Below are 25,547 nucleotides of genomic sequence, written 5' to 3' on the forward strand. Positions count from 1 at the left end.
ACTCTTAAAATAAAACATAGGCAAAACTTTCTTGGACATAAACACGAGCAACTTCTTCATGAACATATCTCCCCGGGAAAAGGAAACAAAAGCAAAAATGAACAAGTGGGGCTATATTAAGCTGAAAAGCTTCTGTACAACAAAGGAAACATTTATTAGAACAAAAAGGTACCCTGCAGTATGGGAGAATATGTTCATAAATGACAGATCTGATAAAGGGTTGACATTGAAAATATATAAAGAGCTCACACACCTCAACAAACAAAAAGTGAATAATCCAATTGAAAAATGAGCACAGAAGCTGAACAGACAGTTCTCCAAAGAAGAAATTCAGACGGAAAAACAGACACATGAAAAGATGCTCCACATAGCTTGTCATCAGAGAAATGCAAATTAAAACCACAATAAGACATCACCTCACGCCAGTAAGGATCACCACCATCCGAAAGACAAACAGCAGCAAATGTTGGCGAAGTTGTGGAGAAATGGGAACCCTCCTACACTGCTGGGGGGAATGTAAATTAGTTCAAACATTGTGGAAAGCAATATGGAGGATCCTCAGGAAGCTCAAAATAGACATACCATTTGACCCAGGAATTCCACTTCCAGGAATTTATCCTAAGAATGCAGCTGCCCAGTTTGAAAAAGACAGATGCACCCCTATGTTTATTGCAGCACTATTTACAATAGCCAAGAAATGGAAGCAACCTAAGTGTCCTTCAGTATATGAATAGGTAAAGAAGAGGTGGTACATATACACAGTGAAATATTATTCAGCCAAAAGAAGAAAACAAATTCTACCATTTGCAACAACATGGATGGAGCTAGAGTACATTATGCTCAGTGAAATAAGCCAGGTGGAAAAAGACAAGTAGCAAATGATTTCACTCATATGTGGAGTATAGGAACAAAGAAAAACGGAAGGAACAAAATAGCAGCACAATCACAGAACCCAAGAATGGACTAACAGTTACCAAAAGGAAAGGGACTGGGGGGGACTGGGGAGGACGGGTGGGAAGGGAGGGATAAGGGCGGGGGAAAATTAAAGGGGGCATTACGATTAGCATGTATAATGTGCGGTTAGGACACAGTGAGGGCTGTGCAACGCAGAGAAGACAAGTAGTGATTCTACAACATCTTACTATGCTGATGGACAGTGACTGTAATGGGGATTTTTGGTGGGACTTTGTTGAAGTGGGGAACCTAGTAAACATAATGTTCTTCATGTCGTTGTGGATTTAGGATAACAAAATAAATTTAAAAAACTAAACTCTGTCCTCTAAATTTACCTGTTTTCGTTTCTCAGCCTTCAAAAATTTAGCTTTTGCAGCTTCTTCCCTCTTTATCCTTTTAGCCTGTGCATATAAAATAGGTCTCAAAGTCATGTAACAGCACCACTACAACCTGAATATAACCTCAGACTTGAAAATGGAGCTCCATGCTTCGCAAGGTACAAAACAGTATGTAACATGTAGACAATTAAATATTTCCCCTCCGTTTGTTACATTTAACATACTAATTTCATTTCTAATGTATAGATTACAATTAAGATATACAAAAAAATTCATAAATTGTAAGAGTATGTCAGGTTTTCTTCTTCAAGCTCTGTAACAAGTCTGAAATAATTTGAGTGTTACTTTACAGAAAAAATGATGCTTTGGCATTTTTTGCTTGTTCTCTAATTTTTTAAAGTAAAACATGATAACTGTAGAAAGTTTAGAAAAACGGGATAGATTTTAACAATAAAGGTTAAAGGACAAATAAGTAGCATTTAAACATGCACGTTTCTACTTTACTTGAAGATTCTTTTGTAATACTTAAAATTTGAGATTTATAACTTAAATGAAACATTAAACCCGGTTTAACCTACTGTGGTTAAATTGAAGGGTTTTTTTCCCTAATATAATGGAAATACAACCTTTAATGAAGCACACTCTGAGTATCAAGCTCATGCTATCAAATTTGAGCTTTATAATCTTAAAGTCATTAACTAGTAGCTTCATAATTATCTAGTAGTAATTGCCAATGTACTTTAATATTTTCAATTTGGAGGGTTTTAAAATTAATTTGAAATGGGTAAGGGAATATGTGTATATATTTTTAGAAGGAAAAAACCTGTAACTGTGAAAACCTCAGCTAACCGCATTCCTCAGGGAATAAGCCAATTTTTCTGGCAACAGTTTCCTGAACAGCTAAGGGTTTGGGTTATAATAATTCTCAACATTAAAAAGTTTATTTTGGACAAAAGTACTTTGGATAATTTTGAGACATATACACGTACAGCTTAGACACAGTACACTTAACATAATCTCGCTTTTTCTTGAGGACTTGGGCAGTTATTCTTGACATCAGTTACTATACTACACAGTTTGATAACAGAAATGCCTTTTGGCCGTTAAGGTGTTGAAAATTGCTTCCTATTTAACTACAAGATTACAGATGTTGCGAGGCTTTGGAGTTTCTGTTTTTCCTATTTTCCCTTGCTGTCTTTTAGCTATTCCTTTTGCTGTTGCCAGCATGTCCTTGAGCCCTATTCTGTCAGCCCAGTTCTGTCAGAACTCAGAAAACAAACCTGGTTAAACTGTTTCCACATTGAACATTTACTTCTACTTTTGGAATGTTTCATTTCTAAATGAAAAGCAGGTATCTGACTACAAGACTTAATGACGTTTTGAAAAGTAGAGACCACGAGTTTTAGCGTATGATCTTTATGACTATATTGGCTATTGAGAGGTTTCCCCTTTCTTTTTTTCCTTTACTTATTTCCTGGATTTTGACTATTAGGATTAGATAAACTTGCCTAGTAAGGTTCAGGGAGGTCCTTATTCTACGCATTATGTTTACAGATAATTTGTGATGGACATGTTAATGTGTATGAGTGAGAGAACATACTGATAAAATTTTCATTTTGCAGAGTTTAAAATACATGACTATATTACTTTAATCATATCAAATTTAAGAATTCTACCTCTAGAATTTGCTGGGCTCGACGTTCTTTTTCCATTCTGATTTGTTGTATTCTCCTAATTCTTTCCTGTAGGAAAAATTATGACAATTGAAGATAATAAACTAAATATCTAGGTGGAAGGTATTTAAGTGGAATCAAATAATTAAAGATACAAGTACAGATTTACCAAAGGGTGCCCATGCTGGATATAAATTTGAATTATTTACTTTAACATATATATGCCACCTGTCTTAAATTGGTATGACTTTATAAAAATGTCTCAAAACAATTTTAAAATACAAATGCTAAATAAGCATATACAAACAACATAAACCAAGCTGATTAAACTCAAGTCTTTATAAATATTTGCAAGTACAAGTAATACTCATTCGGAAATAAATATTCGACAGACAAGTAGGATAAAACAGTCTAAATCAGGACACCTAAGGCTAATACTGAGTTACTGTCACTCATTGCATGAACATGAAAAAAAACAACTACTCTTGGCATAAAACAGGTGAGGCACTTGCTCTTTTTCTCACTGTCACAATTAAATTAAAGACGCTTAAAAAAGTGCACAGTACATCACGATTGTACGAACTATTAACAATTGCTGTAACATGATGAATGACATTACTTTCAATAACTATAGTAAGCCAAATACAGAATCTGTAATAACCTATAATTTGGGCTCAATTATCTAAATGTTATGTACTTTTAGTTTGAATTCAGCAATCTAAATTTTGATAACGTTACATTTTCATTTTAAAAAGTCACTGTATATGCTATAAGCACAACCTTAACAATTTTAAATTCATAAATCCCTTTGAAAGTCCTAAATTGACATTGATGAGGATAGTTTAAAAAAAATACACCTAAAATGCCCTACTTGTAAATTGCAGCTATCCTAGGATTTTCAGAGCCAACACATTTTATACTACTGTGTATTACTATGCCCACCCCTATTTCCAGATGCTAGTTGTACCTTTTGAAGCTTATACTTTAATACACTTTTATTTCTTTTTTTGCACTGTTATTGATCCCCTGTAGGGATTCACTGCAGGATAATGAGATTTTTGTAATTTCTGTTGTGATTTTAGAAGACTGATCACATTCTATGATTTTGCTGACTGTGATCCTAGGTTTTGAATATTATACCTTGCCAAAAATAAACATACAAGTGTATCTTTTATTTCCAAGTCTCAGAGAAGGTTGCACTTGATCCACATTTGAAATATTTATTTAGAGTAGAACTTGAGACCAAAGTATACTCTGAATTTAATCTTTAATCAAGTCAACAAAAGTCATTCACTATTCTCTAAAGCACAGAAATAGGTATAGAATCTAGGGCTTAACTCACCCAGTGTAGAGAGCTTTGTTTTTACTCTGAGTGATTTATAAAGATGTACATACATATACTTGGTAGTGCTTTCATTAGCAATAGCACAGATAAACATTACTTATAAATCATTACAGGGGAAGGAGCCAAGATGGCGGCGTGAGTAGAGCAGCAAAAACCTCCTCCAAAAACCATATATATTTTTGAAAATAGAACAAATACAACTATCGCTAAAAGAAAGACCAGAAGATACAGGACAACAGCCAGGCTACATCCACTCCTGCGAGAGCTGAGCGCCTCTGAAGGGCGTAAGATGTAATCTGCAGCCCAGCGGGATCCGAGCACCCCTCACCCCAGCTCGCGGTGGAAGGAGAGGCATCGGAGCAGGAGGGACAGGGAGCCCAGGATTGCTGAATGCCCAGCCCCAGCCATCCGCACCAGGAGCACAGACACACAGCGTGTGGGGAGCTGGATGCTAGAGAAACGGGACAGTAAGACCTGCGAGCTGTCCCTGCAGCCCGCGTCCCTTGGACAAACAAAAGGAAGAGCTTTTTGGAAGTCTTAAAGGGACAGGACCCTCACAGATGGAAGCGCCCCGGCGCAATCAGCCCAGTAACTGGGAATCCCGCGGAACTCAGGGCGCCCTAACCCCCTCAGTGGCAGCGTAGCTCGCAGGCCCCTCACAGTGATAAACAGCCTCCATCCCATTTCCTCTCTGACGGGGCTCCGCCATAGCAGAACAATAGCCTGAGGCCGGCCATGACCACAGCAGCAGAGCAGAGCTTCCTGCACAACCACCGGGCAAGAATAAGAAACCCATCTGTGCGCAGCAGCCCAGCACGAGCTGCTAGGGGTCACCGTTCTCCCAGGAGAGGAAGGCCACAAACCAGCAAGAAGGGACGTTCTCCCACCCGATATTCACACCAGCTCCCCACAACTACCACTATTGCCATGAAAAGATAGAAGAATTTGATACAGACCATAGACATTCTCCCATGGAGGGATAGACCTAACGAATCTCCCTGAAAAAGGATTCAAAATAAAGGTCATAACCATGCTCACGGATCTTCGGACAAATATGCAAGACCTAAGGGATGAAGTCCGGTAGCAGATTACAGAAATAAAACAATCTCTGGAAATACTTACGAGCAAACTGGATGAGGTGCAAGATGCCATTAATGGAATAGAAATCAGATAACAAGAACACAGAGAAGCTGACGCAGAGAGAGAGAAAAGGATGTCCAGGAATGAAAGAATATGAAGAGAACTGTGTGGCCAATTCAAACGGAACAATATTCGCATTATAGGGGTACCAGAAGAAGAGAGAGAAAAAGGGATAGAAAGTGTCCTTTAAGAAATAATTGCTGAAAACTTCCACAAAATGGGAGGAAATAGTTGCTCAGACCTGAGAGGCACACAGAATTCCAAAGAGGACAACACCAAGACACATAATAATGAAAATGGCAAAGATCAAGGCCAAGGACATAGTTTTAAAGGCAGCTAGAGAGAGGAAAAAGGTCACCTACAGGGAAAACCCATCAGGCTATCATCAGACTTCTCAGGAGAAACCTTACAGGCCAGAAGAGAATGGCATGATATATTTAATGCAAAGAACAGAAGTGCCTTGAACCAAGAACACAATATCCAGCACGATTATCATGTAAATATGGAAGGAGTAAACAATTCCCAGACAAGCAAAAGTTGAGGGAATTTACCTTACACAAACCACCTATACAGGGTATTGTACAGGGACAGCCCTAGATGGGAGCACTACCAAGGCTAAACAGATGTCACCAGAGAAAATAAAATCACAGCAAAGAAACCAGACCAACCAAATACTAACAAAAGGCAAAAAACAAACTCAACTACACACAAAACCAGTTAAAGGAAACACAAAAGAGCAGAGAATAAAACACCCAACATATAAAGAATGGAGGAGGAAGAATAAGAAAGGAGAGAATTAAAGAATCACCAGACAGTGTCTACAGTTGTTCAATAAGCAAGTTAAGTTAGGCAGTAAGATACTAAAGAAGCTAACCTTGAACCTTTGGTAAACACAAATCTAAAGCCTGCAATGGCGGTAAGTAGACATCTTTCAATAATCACCGTACGTGTAAATGGACTGAATGCACCAACCAAAAGACACAGAGTAATAGAATGGATAAAAAAGCAAGACCCATCTATTTGCTTACAAGAGACCCACCTCAAAGACATGCAGAGACAAAAAGTCTAGGGATGGAAAATGATATTCCATGCAAACAACAGGGAGAAAAAAGCAGGTGTGGCAGTACGAGTAGCAGACAAAATAGACTTAAAAACAAAGAAAGTCACAAGAGATAAAGAAGGGCATTACATAATGATAAAGGGGTCACTGCAATAAAAGGATATAACCATTATAAATATATATGCACCCAATACAGGAGCACCAACATACCTGAAACAAATACCAACAAAACTAAAAGGAGGAAATAGAATGCAATGCATTCATTTTGGGAGACTTCAACACACCACTCACTCCAAAGGATAGACCCACCAGACAGAAAATAAGTAAGGACACAGAGGCACTGAACAACACACTACAACAGATGGACCTAACAGACATCTAGAGAACTCTATATCCAAAAGCAACAGGATACACAGTCTTCTCAAGTGCACATGGAACATTCTCCAGAATAGACCACATACTGGGCCACAAGAAGAGCCTCAGTAAATTCAAAAAGATTGAAATTCACCCAACCAACTTCTCAGACCACAAAGGAATAAAACTAGAAATAAATCGTACAAAGAAAGCAAAAAGGCCCACAAGCACATGGAGGCTTAACCAAGTGCTTCTAAATAATCAAAGGATCAACAACCAGATTAAATTGGAGATCAAGCAATATATGGAAACAATATATGGATAACAAAACAATGTCCCAAGTTCTGTGGGATGCAACGAAAGCAGTCTTAAGAAGAAAGTATATAGCAATCAAGGCATATTTAAAGAAGGAAGAACAAACCCAAATGAATAGTCTAACGTCACAGTTATTTAAATTGGAAAAGGAAGAACAAATGAGGCCTAAAGTCAGCAGAAGGAGGGACATAATAAAGATAAGAGAATAAATAAAATTGAGAAGAACAAAATAGAAAAAAAAATCAATGAAACCAAGAGCTGGTTCTTTGAGAAAATAAACAAAATAGATAAGCCTCTAGCCACACTTATTAAGAGAAAAAGAGAATCAACACACACCCACAGCATCAGAAACGAGAAAGGAAAAATCACCATGGACCCCACAGAGATACAAAGAATTATTAGAGAATACTATGAAAGCCTATATGCTAACAAGCTGGAAATCCTAGGAGAAATGGACTTCTTAGAAAAATACAACCTTCCAAGACTGACCAAGGAAGAATCACAAAAATTAAACAAACCAATTACCAGCAAAGAAATTGAAGCGGTCATCAAAAAACTTCCCAGGAACAAAACCCCCGGGCCAGATGGATTTACTTCTGAATTTTATCAGACATACAGAGCAGACATAATACCCATTCTCCTTAAAGTCTTCCAAAAAATACTAGAGGAGGAAATACTCCCAAACTCATTCTATGAAGCCAACATCACGCTAATATCAAAATCAGGCAAAGACCCCACCAAAAAAGAATATTACAGACCAGTATCTCTAATGCACATACATGCAAAAACAATAAAGTAAATACCAGCAAACCAAATTCAAAAATATATCACAAGGATCATACACCATGACCAAGTAGGATTCATCCCAGTGATGCAGGAATGGTACAACATTTGAAAATCAACCAACATCATCCACCACATAAACAAAAAGGACACCACATGAGCATCTCCATAGATCCTGAAAAAGCATTCGACAAAATTCAACATTCATTCATGATAAAAACTCTCAGGAAAATGGATATAGAGGGCAAGTACCTCAACATAATAAAGGCAATATATGACAAGCCCACAGCCAACATCATACATAATGTTGTATGTGAGAAGCTGAAAGCTTTTCCTCTGATATCGTGAACAAGACAGGGATGCCCATTCTCCCAAATGCTATTCAGCATAATACTGGAGGTCCTAGTAATGGCAATTACACAAAATAAAGAAACACAAGAAATTCAAACTGGTAAAGAAGAGGTTAAACTGTCACTATTGGCAGATGACATGATACTGTACAAAAAAAACCCCTAAAGACCCACTCCAAAACTACTAGATCTGATACTGCAATACAGCACAGTTGCAGGATACAAAATTAACAAACAGAAATCTGTGCCTTTTCTATACACTAACAATGAACTAATAAGAGAAATCAGGAAAACAATTCCAGTCACAACTGCAACAAAAACAATAAAATACCTAGGAATAAACCTAACCAAGGAAGTGAAAGACTTAGAACCTGAAAACTATAAGACACTCTTAAGAGAGATTAAAGAGGACACTAGCAAATGGAAACTCATCCCATGCTCTTGGCTAGGAAGAATTAATATCGTCAAAATGGCCATCCTGCCCACACCAATATGCAGATTTGATGCAATCCCTATCAAATTACCAACAACTTTCCTCAACGAACTGGAACAAATAGTTCCAGTCTAACTGGAACAAAGACCCCGAATAGCCAAAGCAATCCTCAGAAGGTAGAATAAAGTGCGGGGGATCTCGCTCCCCAACTTCAAGCTCTACTACAAAGCCACAGTATTCAAAAACTAGACAACTACATGTAAGAGAATGGAACCAGATTATTGTCTAACCCCATACAAAAGCGGAAACAGAATGGATCACAGATCTGATTGTAAGTCATGAAACCATAAAATTCTTTAAAGAAAACATAGGCAAAACTTTCTTGGACATAAACACAAGCAATTTCTTCATGAACATATCTCCCCAGGCAAGGGAAACAAAAAGCAAAAATGAAAAAGTGGGACTATATCAAGTTGAAATCTTCTGTACAGCAAAGGACACCATCATTAGAATAGGAAGGTACCCTACAGTATGGGAGAATATATTCAAACATGACAGATCCAATAACAGGTTAACATCTAAAATATATAAAGAACTCACCCACGTCAACAAAAAAATGCGAATAATCCAATTAAAAAATGAGCAGAGGAGCTGAACAGTTTGTCAAAGAAGAAATTCAGATGGCCAACAGACACATGAAAAGATGCTCCACATCGCTTGTCATCAGAGAAATGCAAATTAAAAGCACAATAAGACATCACCTCACACCAGTGAGGATCGCCACCATCCAAAAGACAACAAGAAATGTTGGCGAGAAAGGGGAACCCTCCTACACAGCTGGTGGGAATGTAAATTAATTCAACCATTGTGGAATGCAGTATGGATGTTCTTCAGAGAGCTCAAAATAGACATACATTTGACTCAGGAATTTACCCTAAGAATGAAGCAGCCCAGTTTGAAGAAGACAGATACACCCCTTTGTTTATCGCAGCACTATTTACAATAGCCAAGAAATGGAAGCAACCTAAGTGTCCCATCAATAGATGGATGGATAAAGACGAGGTGGTACATATACACAGTGGAGTACTATTCAGCCATAAGAACAAAACAAATCTACCACTGGCAACAACATGGATGGAGCTAGAGGGTATTATGCTCAGTGAAATAAGCCAGCCGGAGAAAGACAAGTACCAAATGATTTCACTCATATGTGGAGTATAAGAACAAAGAAAAACTGAAGGAACAAAATAGCAGCATAATCACAGAACCCAGGAATGGACTTACGGTTAGCAAAGGGAAAGGGACTGGGAAGGATGGATGAAGAGGGAGGGATAAGGGCGGGGGAAAAATAAAGGGGGCATTACGATTAGCATGTATAATGTGGTGTGGGGGCACGGGGAGGGCTGTGCAACGCAGAGAAGACAAGTCGTGATTCCACAACATCTTACTACACTGATGGACAGTGACTGTAATGGGTTTTGTTGGGGGGACTTGGTGAAGGAGAGAGGCTAGTAAACAATGTTCTTCATGTCATTGTAGATTAAGGATAACAAAATAAAATGAAAAATTAAAAACTCTGACTGTCCTCTAAATTTACCTGTTTTCGTTTCTCAGCCTCCAATAATTTGGCTTTTGCAGCTTCTTCCCTCTTTATCCTTTTAGCCTGTGCATATAAAATAGGTCTCAAAGTCATGTAACAGCACCACTACAACCTGAATATAACCTCAGACTTGAAAATGGAGCTCCATGCCTCACAATGTATAAAACCGTATGTAATATGTATGTAGACAATTAAATATTTCCCCTCCGTTTGTTACATTTAACATACTAATAATATCATTTCTAATGTACAGATTATAATTAAGATATACAAAAATATTCTTAAATTCATAAAAGCATGTCAGGTTTTCTTCTTCATACTCTGTAAAAAGTCTGAAATAATTTGAGTATTATTTTACCTTAAAATTAAATCACAGAAAAAATGGTTTTATGGCATTTTTTGCTTTTTGTCTAATTTTTTAAAGTAAAACATGATAACTGTAACAAATTTAGAAAACGGTAGATTTTAACGATAAAGGTTAAAGGACAAATAAGTAACATTTAAAAATGCACATGTCTACTTTATTTGAAGTTTCTTTTGTAATACCTAAAATTTGAGATAAATCCATTACTTACATAACTTAAATGAAACATTAAACCCGATTTAACCTACTGTGGTTAAATTCAAGGTTTTTTTCTCTAATATAGTGCAAACATAACCTTTAATGAAGCACATTCTGAATATCAAGCTCATGCTATCAAATTTGAGCTTTATAATCTTAAAGTTATTAACTAGTAGCAATTGCGAATGTACTTTAACATTTTCAATTTGGAAGGTTTTAAAATTAATTTGAAATGGGTAAGGGAATATGTGTATATATTTTTAGAAGGAAAAAACCTGTAACTGTGAAAACCTCAGCTAACCGCATTCCTCAGGGAATAAGCCAATTTTTCTGGCAACAGTTTCCTGAACAGCTAAGGGTTTGGGTTATAATAATTCTCAACATTAAAAAGTTTATTTTGGGAGCTGGAGAGTATTATGCTCAGTGAAATAAGCCAAGCGGAGAAAGAGAAATACCAAATGATTTCACTCATCTGAGGAGTATAGGAACAAAGGAAAAACTGAAGGAACAAAACAGCAGCAGAATTACAGAACCCAAAAATGGACTAACAGGTACCAAAGGGAAAGGAACTGGGGAGGATGGGTGGGCAGGGAGGGATAAGGGGGGGGAAGAAGAAGGGGGGTATTAAGATTAGCATGCATGGGGGGGAGGGAGAAAGGGGAGGGTGGGCTGCACAACACAGAGAGGACAAGTAGTGACTCTACAACATTTTGCTAAGCTGATGGATAGTAACCGTAATGTGGTTGTTAGGGGGGACCTGATATAGGGGAGAGCATAGTAAACATAGTATTCTTCAGGTAAGTGTAGATTAAAAATTTAAAAAAAAAAAAAAAGAAAGAAAGAAAGAAAAGGGGGATTACTCCTTAACAGGATAAAACTATTGGTAAATCAAAGATCAACGCATGCTTTAAATATCCTTAATGTTGATCACTTAAAGGGTGTCAGATGATCAGCTATGGAGGTACTCTTTTCTGATAATATTCCTTTCTCTTAATTAAAAAAAAAAAAAAAAAGCAGTTACTGTGTGCTGACCTCCAATGAGTTCTGCACAGTGGTATAGAGGGCATGTCAAAGTGTGGGCAAAGGGTCTGTTTGTTTCTACGCAGAAGATCAAGGCCTAGCTTGGATACCCAGAAAATGAACTAAGATACGATATGAGGAGGAGCTTCCGGCATCAGCACTCTCTGGAGGACTCGTGCCGGGGGATGATCATCAAAAAGCCTCCCCAGGGATCCGGACGATGCTGCGGTTGTGGCTGCATCCAGCCCACCATCTCCTGGACTTGCCATGAGAAGGAGGAGGGAGATGTCTAGGCTGGCATGTGCATACAGTGAGACAACGAATTTGACTGGATCTGTACTGTTGGAACTCAACCAGGAGTTGGGAGGGGTGCAAGTTGTAGCACCCCAAAATCTCATGACTATAGACTATCTATGGTTAAAAGAACATATGGGATGTGAACAGATCCCAGAAATGGGCTGCTTTAATTTGTCTGATGGTTCAAGTACAGTTGGAAAATATCCATCATATCATAGATAAATTTTCACAAATGCCTAGGGTGCCTAAATGGTTTTCTTGGCTTCACTGGAGATGGCTGGTAATTATAGATTTGCTTTGTTTATGTCACCGTATTCCTATTATGTCAATATGTGTGTGCAAATTAGTTAGTAGTTTAAAACCTATACATACTTAAGGTACTATACAAGAAGATATGTCAAAGAAATAATCAATCCTCCCAAGTTTCCTTCATATGCTACATCTATAGCTTTTCTTCTTCCTTCCTAATTACAAACTTTAAATAGAATTCATGCCTCATATCGAATTTACCGAGTATCATAATTCCTCCAGGTGGTAAAGATACCTCGAGACAAGTGCTGGGCATAGAAGCCACAGGGCATAAATCTGCAAAGAAGTAAAAAGCTAACCTTTGCAAACAATATGGCTTCTCTCTCACTTACCAACTTTACATTTCCCTGTATGGCCCCGGAAGATGACTGGTTAGCCAGAGACGGGTAAGATTCCTCAAGGGAGGAACAACCTAAGACAGGCACAGTCGCAGGGGGGCCATCAGGTGAGAATTTGGGGATCAACAGAGGTGAGGCTCAGAACCTCACCCCCCCTGCTTTGAGAGAAATCTTCTGCATCCGTGGATGTCTTGCTGCCCTTGTCTAGCCTGGATTAATACTTAGTCCATAGGCACACACCTGATCATCTGATCATCTACATTTGCCTTCTTACAGCACTAAACTATGTTTTCTACCTTTATCTTGCATCTACCTACCACTTCAGCATTTTATTAAAAATAAAAATAATAATAATAATAGGAGAAATGTGGGATCAACATATAAATCAAGTACAAAAATCAAATGAATATTCATATTTGACCTGATGGTTTATAGGTCATATTGCATGATCAAAACCGAAAGTTTCTGTGATGACTGCCCTTGTACTGTTCACCATGTAAGAATTTATTCACTCTGTAAGAATTCGTTCACCATGTAAGAACTTGTTCGTTATGCTTCAGAAGATTGGAGACTGACGAGAATTAGGCTTGAGATGGATTAATGATTGTACATTGAGCATTGACCCCCCTATACTGAATTTTATTGTTGTTAACAACCATTTGATCAATAAATATGAGAGATGCCCTCTCAAAAAAAAAATAAAAATAAAAAAAAATAAAAAAAAATAAAAAAAAAAAGTTTATTTTGGACAAAAGTACTTTGGATAATTTTGAGACATATACACGTACAGCTTAGACACAGTACACTTAACATAATCTCGCTTTTTCTTGAGGACTTGGGCAGTTATTCTTGACATCAGTTACTATACTACACAGTTTGATAACAGAAATGCCTTTTGGCCATTAAGGTGTTGAAAATTGCTTCCTATTTAACTACAAGATTACAGATGTTGCTAGGCTTTGGAGTTTCTGTTTTTCCTATTTTCCCTTGCTGTCTTTTAGCTATTCCTTTTGCTGTTGCCAGCATGTCCTTGAGCCCTATTCTGTCAGCCCAGTTCTGTCAGAACTCAGAAAACAAACCTGGTTAAACTGTTTCCACATTGAACATTTACTTCTACTTTTGGAATGTTTCATTTCTAAATGAAAAGCAGGTATCTGACTACAAGACTTAATGACGTTTTGAAAAGTAAAGAACTGAGTTTCAGCGTATGATCTTTATGACTATATTGGCTATTGAGAGGTTTCCCCTTTCTTTTTTTTCCTTTACTTATTTCCTGGATTTTGACTATTAGGATTAGATAAACCTGCGCAGTAAGGTTCAGAGAGGTTCTTATTCTACGCATTATGTTTACAGATAATTTGTGATGGACATGTTAATGTGTATGAGTGAGAGAACATACTGATAAAATTTTCATTTTGCAGAGTTTAAAATACATGACTATATTACTTTAATCATATCAAATTTAAGAATTCTACCTCTAGAATTTGCTGGGCTCGACGTTCTTTTTCCATTCTGATTTGTTGTATTCTCCTAATTCTTTCCTGTAGGAAAAATTATGACAATTGAAGATAATAAACTAAATATCTAGGTGGAAGGTATTTAAGTGGAATCAAATAATTAAAGATATAAGTACAGATTTACCAAAGGGTGCCCATGCTGGATATAAATTTTAATTATTTACTTTGACATTACATATATGCCACCTGTCTTAAATTGGTATGACTTTATAAAATGTCTCAAAACAATTTTAAAATACAAACGCTAAATAAGTATATAGAAACAACATAAACCAATCTGATTATACTCAAGTCTTCATAAATATTAGCAAGTACAAGTAATACACACTCGAAAATAAATATTGGACACACAAGTAGGATAAAACAGTCCATCAGGAAATCAGGACACCTAAGGCTAGTCCTGAGGTACTGTCACTCATTGCATGAACTTGAACAAATAGAACTACTCTTGCATAAAATAGGGGAGGCACTTGCTCTTATTCTCACTGTCACAATTAAATTAAAAACGCTTAAAAAAGTGCACAGTACATCATGATCGTACGAAGTGTTAACAATTGCCATAACATGATAAATGGCATTACTTTCAATAAGTACAGTAAGCCAAATACAGAAATAATTTCTAATAACTTATAAGTGGTGCTCACATTATCTAAATGTAATGTAGTAGTTATTGTTTGAATTCAGCAATCTACATTTTGATAACGTTACATTTTCATTTTAAAAAATCATTGCGTATGCTATAAGCACATAGTTAACAATTTCACATTCATAAATCCCTTTGAAAGTCCCAAATTGGCACTGATGAGGATAGTTTTAAAAAAATACACCTAAATTGCCCTACTTGTAAATTGCAGCTATCCTAGGATTTTCAGAGCCAACACATTTTATACTACTGTATATTACTATACCCACCCCTATTTCCAGATGCTAGTTGTACCTTTTGAAGCTATACTTTAATACATTTTTATTTCTTTTTTTGCATTGATCTTATTGATCCCCTGTAGGGATTCACTGCAGGATAATGAGATTTCTGTAATTTCTGTTGTGATTTTAGAAGACTGATCACATTCTATGATTTTGCTGATTGTGATCCTGGGTTTTGATTATAGCTCACCAAAACTAAAAATACAAGGGTATCTTATGTTTTATTTCCAAGTCTTAGAGAAGGTTGCACTTGATCCACATTTGAAATATTTATTTAGATTAGAACTTGAGACCTAAGTATACTCTGAATTTAATCTTTAATCAAGTCAACAAAAGTCATTCATTATTCTCTTAAGCACAGAAATAGGTATAGAACCTTGGACTTAACTCACCCAGTGTAGAGCTTTGTTTTCGTCTGAGTTATTTATATAGATGTACATTGGCAGTACTTTCATTAGGAATATCAGAAATAAACATTATTTATAAATTATTATGATATGTGTTCACCTTATAATACTGAGTATCCATCCAATGAACTGGGCATTTTATATAAAGTAGTTAATTGATCATTTAAAAAAATAACAATACAGGATTTGAAATTATCTTCTTTTCACCTAAGAGAAAATTGAAGCTCCTAGAAAATAAATATTCTGCCTACAGTCAAACAGTGAGTGCAGAGCCCTGGTCAGTTCCCACTGCCTCTGCTCCTGCTTCGTAGTAATGCCTCTGGACACTTCCAGAAAACTGCCTGGAGCACTGTCGGGTGGTATTTTTGACCTACTAGGTGAAAAAAATAATCTCGAGGATGAGAAACACATGCTGCTATTTTAATTATTTTATTCTAGATCTACTGCAAACTTTAAAATAGACTCTGCACAACTTTGTAATTTACTTTGCTGGCAATTAGGAGTAAATCAGATGGTAATCTAAGACTAGTCTCAGACAAGCATCTTGATCAACGTCTAATATCAGTTCACTTGTATTACTGCTCCTGGAACCTTGGAAAATCAATTTTTTTTTTTTTTGATGAGTAGCACACTATGTAGGCTTAGGTCACACAAAGCCTAATCTGAAATCCTAATGAGATATAACTGGTCTCAAGCCATTTGGAAATAGGATAAACTATTAAAAACTGTAACAGAAACAACAGTATTTCAGCTTCAAATGAACTTATTTTCACATATACTGTAGTAGGCAGTAAATATTTACAGTATTTTAATAAATATATTCATCACACTATATATTTTAAAGTCAACCTTACAGTGTCTTTAGCAGTTACAATTAACAAAGAATTCAAGTTTACATTAAGTTACAGTAAGAGAGTATATCAAACGTTTTGATGTTTTATATCTATCTTTTAGAAAGCAAGCATTGCTTTGTGCCAGTCACTGTGGTAGGCACTTTACATTCATTCAATGTTCACATAATATAATTGTTTTTCTTTTACAGTGGAGGAAATCAAGGCTGAGAGGTTAACTAATTCATCTAAGGTCGTAAATTATTAAATAGGAAAGCCGATATTTAACTTTACAAATGACCTGCATGCGTGACTACAAATTCTAAATTCTCAATTCTACTTCACCTCTAATTATAATACTTTAGTCAATACTGAAAGTATTTAAATAAATGTATTCATTACATTATTAGAGATAACCACATCACAAACAAACCAAGCCATTATTTAGCAGCTTGTCTATATAACAACTGACTCAGAAATAACTACTTGCAGTTTAAAATTTTTAAAAGAATAGTACTCCCCCCCATTTCCTTTTTGCTTTAATAGATGAGTATGTGGAGATAGGAGAGTAGTTTACACATTCCCATCTTAGAGGAAGTTGAGTATATTCCCATGTAGGCTTTATCTGTAAGAGTTAAATTATTTCATCTATCTATATTTAATTTTAAAAACTACACAGAGGAGAGCACTGGATAAAACACTGGATATGCGAAAATAATGCTTTCTCATTTTCAGGGGATAATTTTTAATCATCCAGAAGCAATGGGACCACATCTTCAAAGTTCTTCAAGATGTTAATTTATATTCAGTCTATCAGGATACTAAAAGTACTTACATAATTGTATTGTTTGGTATCATTTCTTTAGAGACTTGGCTTAAAATTGAGGTGAATTTTAAATAAAGGTAGATGACAACTCTCTAAATAAGATATATAACAAGTATGAAAGTAATTTCATAAATCAAGTAAGAATAATGTACATATACACATAAGTAAATCAACTCCCAAAGTACCACCTGTTATAAAACCAGTTCAGTGCATGAACATACCTGTTGTTTCATAATCTTTATCTGCTCTTTTTGCTGTCGCTTCTCCTCAGCAGCCATTATTGCTATGATGAAAAGCCAAAACACAGGTATCGTCAGAAAAGGAACAAAGAAGAGAAGCCTCCTGTGAACTCCCCAGTACTCACTCTTCAAGTTTATGTTTTCGTTTAACTCACTCACCTTGTTGTTTTTTAGCTTCTTTGGCAATGCGAGCCTGTTCCTGATTTTGGAGTTTTCTCAAAAGCTTTACTTGTGCAGCTTGTTGGGCTTTTTCTGAAAAACACAAAATTTGAAGGAATACTTTTAACAACTTTACCTGTTAACCTAAAAACAATTAACTATGTGAATGGCATCATGATAAAGGACATACTTTTTAAGAAAACTGTTTAAAGTTAGATACCAGGTAGAAAAATGGTGTGGCAGAAAGTACCATGCTTACTTCCTTTAGAAATTGCCCAACTTTTTCATCACATACAGCCCCATACACAGAAGCACACAAAAAGGATGCTTCTCTTAATCCTCATCACAGAAGCTAATTTAAGTACATTTTTTTTCACATTTCACATAATCCCTGTTTAGGAGGAAAGTAGCTGCTAATATGTGTAAAAAGAATGATTTAGCTTCAGTCTTAAAAATAACAATAAAGCAAAAGAACTCAAAATAGAATACAAAGCCCCCCCCCAAACAGAGTATTTCACTCAGCTATAAAAATGGTAAAGTTTCTGAATCCAGTGATTTCATTTATGAAACAGAGGGACTAAATCTACATAAAAATAATACAGAATATCAACAAGGTTTAAGGACGATCTAGTTCTCATTATTTTTAAGGACAAATGTATGAAACTGGGGGAGATCTACATAATTAGTGGCCCCAATTCTTCATTCCTCCCCCCTTTATCCATGTTACTTGCAAATGTGACTTTGCGGTTCCTTTCATCAAGAAGTGAAATTTACTGTCTTGTCCCTTGATACTAACTTCAGACATGTGATCTTTGGCCAACAGGATGTTAGCAGTTATGATTGCAAGTGTAAGTTTGAAAGTGTACTCTGTACTAGTACAAGTGTAGTTTCACTCTTCTGTCTTGACCTTTATTATCAGGACATGTTAAGGCTACGCTGCCAGAGGCTGGAACACAGGGAGTCAGCTGACTCCACACACGTGAACAAAGCCAGGTAAGATCAGTAGAGCTGCCTACCTTACCTCCAGTGGACTCTATCAGCCTAACCAATTACCACCTGGCATTGTTCACCACTGAGGTTTTGCGGGTGCTTGTTTCCCAGCATTACTGTGGCAATAGGTGACTGATACAGAAAGCTTGTAATGTCATGCTTTCTTCTGCTGGCAAACGTGGTCAGAATACTTCTAACTATAAAAGTGGTCTATCATAATATCACTTACAGAATCACTCTAAAATACTTAACATTAGATATTGCTTTAAATTTTGTAACAGATGAAGAGTTTTAAGAAACCTATATATTATATTCTCACTAGTAATGAATATACTTGACTAAAACCCGAATCACTTGAACTCTACTAATAATTTCCACCATTTATTGAACTGCCATATTAAATTTACATGATCTTGTTTAATCTTCATAACAACCTTATAGGATATGCAAAATTATACCCAGGTTACAAATGAAATAACTAAGGCTCACAGAGGTTAAATTGCAGAGCCAAGATATAAACCCACGTCTTTCTGACTCCAGGTCTATATATGCTACTAGTCCTAAAAATCTTTAAGAAAATTTAAATGTCTTGAGATTTTACAAAGAACTTAACCATATGTTCTGTGACAGTTGAGAAACTCTGTAATGTATATGGTGTGTATTTGTGTGTGAATATTTTCAGCAATTTCAAACTCTACACAGGTGCACAGTTAACTTTTATTTTTAAACCCTTGGGACAGAAAAACACTAAGAAGTTCAACTCGCTATCTTTTCACTTTAGCAAGGAAGACATAATTTTGTTAAGTCATTAAAAATTCATATAGCTTAAAATTTTTTATTATGAGCAGTTAGAGAAGATGGGAAAAATAGGTTAAAAAATCAGGCACACTATGGAGGAAGTACGAGAAGTTAAGAGGCACAGAAACTTCACCCAGGCTCTGGGGAATCAGCTACTACCAGCATCTCATTTATTTGGTTTATGACTGTTGAATATTATCTGGTATGACTAACTTTTGAAATGTTAACTTGACAAGTATCTTTTATGGTTTAGGAGATTACTTTCTTAAATATCAAAAAGAAAAGTTTATTTTTGAAATAAAGTGTTTAAATATGTCTAAACCAGCATGTATCTAACAATTGGCAGCCCTTTCCTTCTGCAGTGGCCTATCTTAAAACAATGAAGCATTGTACAGCAATGCATTTCAGATTCTATGATCAATAAAATTGACTGGTATATTATTAGATATATTAGAGCATTTCAGATATTAACAGTATTGGTCAATTGACAAGCTAGTTTGTTTATACAGTTTGAAAGTCTTTTTTATATTCAAACTGTCAGATTCTTATCTATATTCTCTGAGAAGATACAGAGCTCTCATTTCACATTCAAAATCCACATTTATTTTATTGTTCTAGACCTTCCTTCAAATTAAGTCGTTTTACAAGCCTAGATGAGTCCAACTAGGATAATAAAATATGAAAGAAACTTATAGAATCTCCACTGACAACACCCCAAAATGTTAATGTAGAAGTCTTTTAGAATAAAAGGGGTGGATAAGGTGACTCATTTCTACTTTCTTTTCTTCCCAAGAAACATGCATATTATACCAAACATACTTGTAAATATTAATAACATTTACTTACATTAACTATTTAATATTTATATACATGTTGAGAAAAAACATGCACATAGGTCAAAGGTAACAATTTACAAAATGCAATATAATACAAGGGAGAGCTACGTCATAGAATACAAACCAATTTGAAATCTAAAAGGGGAGAAAACTCTGGGTAAAAGTTGAGTAATTACCTTCTATTTTGTTAAAATAAAATTTAGTTAATTTTGCAAATATCAAGTTGCCATTTTGAATACTAAGTATGAATGGTACTTGTGATAGACATGCAAAACAGGCGTGAAAATCCCTTGCTTTGGTTATCAGTTAATTTCAAGCTTTTCTATTTTATGTAAAAAATGCACACTTCCCACTATTATACATTCTTCAGAAAAGTCAGTGGTTTATTGACAATACTAATTTTAAAAATTCATCATGTATGTATATATCTTCATATATTAACATTTTTTAAACCTTCTCTAGTAACTATCTAGGAGAGATTAAAATCTTAATAGTAACCCAATGAAATAACACAAAAAGTATTAAATTAACATACTAGAGGAGAGAAAAACTTACAGGACATTAAGCTACAGGCCAGGCAGTTAACTTATATGCCACTGGTGGAAGTATGAATTGAACAACCTCTTTGGAGACAATATTTGCCTGCTTTCCACCAAAATTGAAAATGCACATACCCTTGGAGTAGAGATTCTATCTCTAAAATTTTATACTGTGGATAGCCATACCTGTCAAAGCATGAAGATATGTGTAATGTTTTTATTGCAGCATTGTTTGCGACAGCAAAGGTGAGGAAGCAGCTGAAACACTCACCAGAGGAGACTGAGTAAGGGAAGTGTGGTAGAGCCATACCTTGCCTCACCGACTATGCAGCCACTGGAAGTGTAAGGTTGATTTTTAAGTGCTGTATAGAAAGATGCTCAAGAAAAATTAAGTGGAAAAAAAGCTGAATGGTATATACACTTAGTAAGTTCATTTATTTTAGAAATCAAAAATAACATATACATATATGAACATCACATATGCATGTGTACACATAAGTATGTGTTTGAATGTGTGTCTGTGACTGTATGTACACACTTCTGGATAGACTACCAAAAACCTGTTATGATCCAACTTGTGTCTTTTATTTTAAAGTCAGTGAGAGTCAATGTCTTATTTTAAAGCATTATGCTCTATGAGCTTTTATCATGCATACTTGTTTTATAATGAAAACAGAGCTACAGAGAAGTCAGTATTATAATGGTGTATACAATAAATAGAAGTCAGCCAAGCTTTCCCTCCCGAAAATAAAACTATGAGAAGTAGTAAAATCCTGTCAGTCTTTTAAGTCAGTTTTTATTAGTAAACCTTTATTGATATTATGTTTATGATACAAGCATGTATTGATATACATTTATATATATATGCTTATGAATATAAGACATGAACACATTGATATATATTGAGACAACCTTAAGAGGCTTCACACTTGTAACTACTTAATTCAAACTTCATAGCAGAACTATTTTATTTTAGTCGGCATTCTCTGTGTGAGACATAGCATGGGAACTTCACGTTGATAATTCATGATAATTTTGAATCATGAACACATTTGAGGTTACTTTGAGCACGTTGTACTTGATAAATGATACTCTCTAGTGATCTTAAGATACTTTTTGATCTAAGTTTATTAGTTGGGCATTTAAAAATAAATGTTGTATGTCCAGGCTACAGAAGAACCCAAACTAAAACTTACCACTAATTGGAGTTCTCTGACTGAAAATTTACTCCACAGAGCCACATATTTTGGAGTTACTCCCTTGTACCACCACAAGGAATTGGGAGCTGTTCAAATGAGTTTCCAGCCTGAAAAGTTCATCACCTACCTTTGTAATTCTAAACACACAGGGTATGATGTGTTTACGAGTATGACTCTTGAAAGGCGCTTATTAAATCGAAGAACTCCAGTTATCAGTGGGACTCCTTACTTTCTCATTTTATTTGAACACAATTACCTACCTTTTAGAAACTGAGAGTAGTTATCAATCATTCCTATGTCAAATACATGTAGAAATAATCAACACATTTTAGTACAGTTCTTACAGTGATGGATGCATGTTCCCTACCTTGAGCTTGCAGTTGTCTTAGCAATTTGGCATCTGTGTTACCTACAGATTCAGCACCGCCCACATCAGGAGGCCGACCGCTGCGCTGGCTCACGCTGGTACCCTCTCCTGGTCGCTCTCCCTCTGGATCCGGTGGTCTTCCTCCATGAGCGTCCATTGCCCTCACACGGGGAATGGCGTCCTCTTCTTTCAAAGGACACCACTGTATTCCCTTTTAATTAACATTTTATAGAAATAAAATATTATGAACAAAATAAATGCAAGTGATCAATATGTCAGAAAATGCTAGGTAAACCTACACATATTAATTTTTATAAAGCTGTTGTAACCTTTAGAAATTTTAGTTTCTAATTAAAGTTACATTTATAATTGTTCATGGCTTTTGGTATATATTTGGTATTCTTACTTTAATGATTTCAACTTTAAATACACTGACAGATATATACCTGTACCTATAAACATATAAAGACATATATCTTAATCACCATTTCTGAACCATAATGACTGTCAAGTTGGCAGGTATTTGAAAAGATCAGTTGAGTGATGACACCTCTGTGGATTGCTCAGGAGCATCAGGTCAACCAAACATGAAGCTATCCAAATAACAAACAAAAGATTCTCTTTACAGAAAAAACACAACTAATAAAATCAAGAAGGAAAGTAAGAGTCAGACTATTAGCATTTGGCAATATCTGATGAATTAATGGACCAAAGCATTACATTTGAATGGTTGCCAATCACCAAAAAAGGGAGACAACTGGACCGACAGCCTCTTGATGGAGGTTCACTTCCTCACCTATAAACTAATCCTCCCCCTCCCAAAAAAACCAAACCTGGAAATGATTAAGCCTCTAGATTAAATCACTATAACTTAACAACGGGGAAAATTTATTTGCTGTGTATATTAAACTACACGGCAAAATCCAGTCTGAAGGAAATCCCACAAATTACCTAGTTTATTCAACAAATAAATTTCAAGAAGTGAAAACACTGTGGGAAGATTAAAGGGGCCTTAAGGGATGTATCAAACATGCCCAGTGTTTGGATCTTACCTAGATTTTCATTCAAATAGACAAACTGTCCAGGAAATTCTGACAGTTAAGAATTTAAACAATGAAAATTTTAACAATGTCTGATATTTGATGATATCAAGAAATTATCATTTTAAATTATGATAATGGTATTCTTGGTATTCTGATACTTTTGTAGAAAACAACAATTCTTATCTTTTAGATACACTTACAGATGAAGTACAACATCTAAGATTTGCTTCATCAAATTATGGAAGAGAAGGAGTAGATGGGAATATATATAAAACAATATTGTTTATATGATAATTTCTAAAGCTGATGATAGGTACATGATGTACATTATTTTGTCTGCTTTTGTGATATTTCAGATTTCCCACTTTAAGTCTCCTCATGGAAACACATACACCAGCATAAGGCTAGTGTATTACAGGAATAAGCCTGCTTAGTGCATAGGTAATGATCAAGAGCTGGTTGTCCTCTGTAAGGCAATCAAATCAAACACACTGTTACATGACCTTATTTAGAGTCCAAAGTAGTATATCCAGACATAGGAAGAGCATCCTTTCAAAATACCCTTTCTAAAAGAATTTTACATTACCTTATACTTCTTTTTTGACAGAGAATTCCTTTGCTGTGAAGGTTAAGAAAATTTTTTTAATGTTTCTTATTCCTTCAAAGAATATCAAAGCAGGATTCAACCTCAACCACTCTGGGCACTTCTGCAGCCAGAGCCAGCAGTCTTGACTGCCCTTTATGCTGTGGTGCCAGGCTCAGAATCATGGCCTATTATGACCTCACACAGTGGGTGCCATGGACACAAGCACTGCTCTTGCCCCCATCATGGATGACAGTTACACCCCACAGTCCAAGCACCGTGCTTTGTCAGAGGCATTTTGAATGCACTGTTTACTTTAATCTTCATAATCATTTTACCTAGGAAGGTGGGTTTTACTGTCCCTATATTACCATTGAGGGAATCACAGGCCCAGTGAGGTTAAATCGTTTCCTGAGGTACACTGGCAATAAGGAACAGAAATGTGTGATTTGAACCCAGGACTGTCTCTCTCTAAAACCTGGGGTCTTAGCCACTACATGTACTTCACTGCTATTACAGAGACATTTTTAGACTTGACACTGATCACAATATTCAGGCATGAAAGCACAGTCAAGATGACGCTATGGCAGGGTTACGGAAACAACCAAAGCATATACTCTTTGTCTACATGTCAAAAAATTATCTATACTAAATCTTTTCAGTAATTCCCATTTTAAATATTAATTCTGAGGACAGAATTTTTGCTGAGATTTCAAATGAAGTCAGTAGGATCAGCCGTTGTACTAACTGCATTTTTACACCATAAAACTCTAAGAAGGAAGCCAGCAGAACAGCTTTATGTTCACCAGCATGGGGAGCTTTTGATTGAATTTCAAGGGTTCAATCAATTAATCTTTTTTTAAATCCAGTTATAATATTTAATAGTTATATTTTACTCAGTTAGGAAAATATACCTGTGCCCAAAAAGGAACAGGTTATGTTGATATCCAAAATTCACCTGACAAATGACATCATTTACATTTTGCTTTTGGCATTTATAAATAAAACTTTCTAAGGGCGTTTCATGTATTGGGCCATCTTCTAACTCCAGGATTTCATAAAATGAGAACTGGATTGTTAAGAAAATCTCAAGCTTGTATTAAAAGTTTAATTTACTGAACACTCAAAACAATTGTGGGTGAGGAAAAAAAGTATTTTTCTCAGTAAACTTTTCCTTAGAAAAAGCAAATACAATTTATATCATTTGATTCCTATGCTTTTTCATCATTCAGAAATCATGCATAAAAAGGAGCTTATTCTTTTTTTAATTTCTAAGACTAAGATAGTAAATGGTTCCTGAAAATAATCTTTAAGATTTAAAAGAAACAGGATAAAGAGAAAAAAGATGACTAAGAAGATAGAGATGGTGACAGAGCAAGCCCTTTATACCATTATAATTCTCCTTTCTACAGTTACTAA

General features: G+C 35.7%; 1 protein-coding gene across 1 annotated transcript in view; it reads right to left on the reverse strand.

Moving 5' to 3' along the window:
* LOC140846872 (bromodomain adjacent to zinc finger domain protein 2B-like) overlaps positions 1 to 25,547 on the reverse strand; it is a 70,977-nt gene that overhangs the window by 43,507 nt on the left and 1,923 nt on the right. The window contains 6 exon segments of the mRNA XM_073225012.1: positions 2,969 to 3,034; positions 10,343 to 10,408; positions 14,347 to 14,412; positions 17,597 to 17,658; positions 17,774 to 17,866; positions 22,503 to 22,713. Of these exon segments, the coding sequence (XP_073081113.1) occupies positions 2,969 to 3,034; positions 10,343 to 10,408; positions 14,347 to 14,412; positions 17,597 to 17,658; positions 17,774 to 17,866; positions 22,503 to 22,713 (564 nt within the window).

The sequence above is a fragment of the Manis javanica genome, chromosome 16 (assembly GCF_040802235.1).
Source record: "Manis javanica isolate MJ-LG chromosome 16, MJ_LKY, whole genome shotgun sequence".
NCBI lineage: Eukaryota > Metazoa > Chordata > Mammalia > Pholidota > Manidae > Manis > Manis javanica.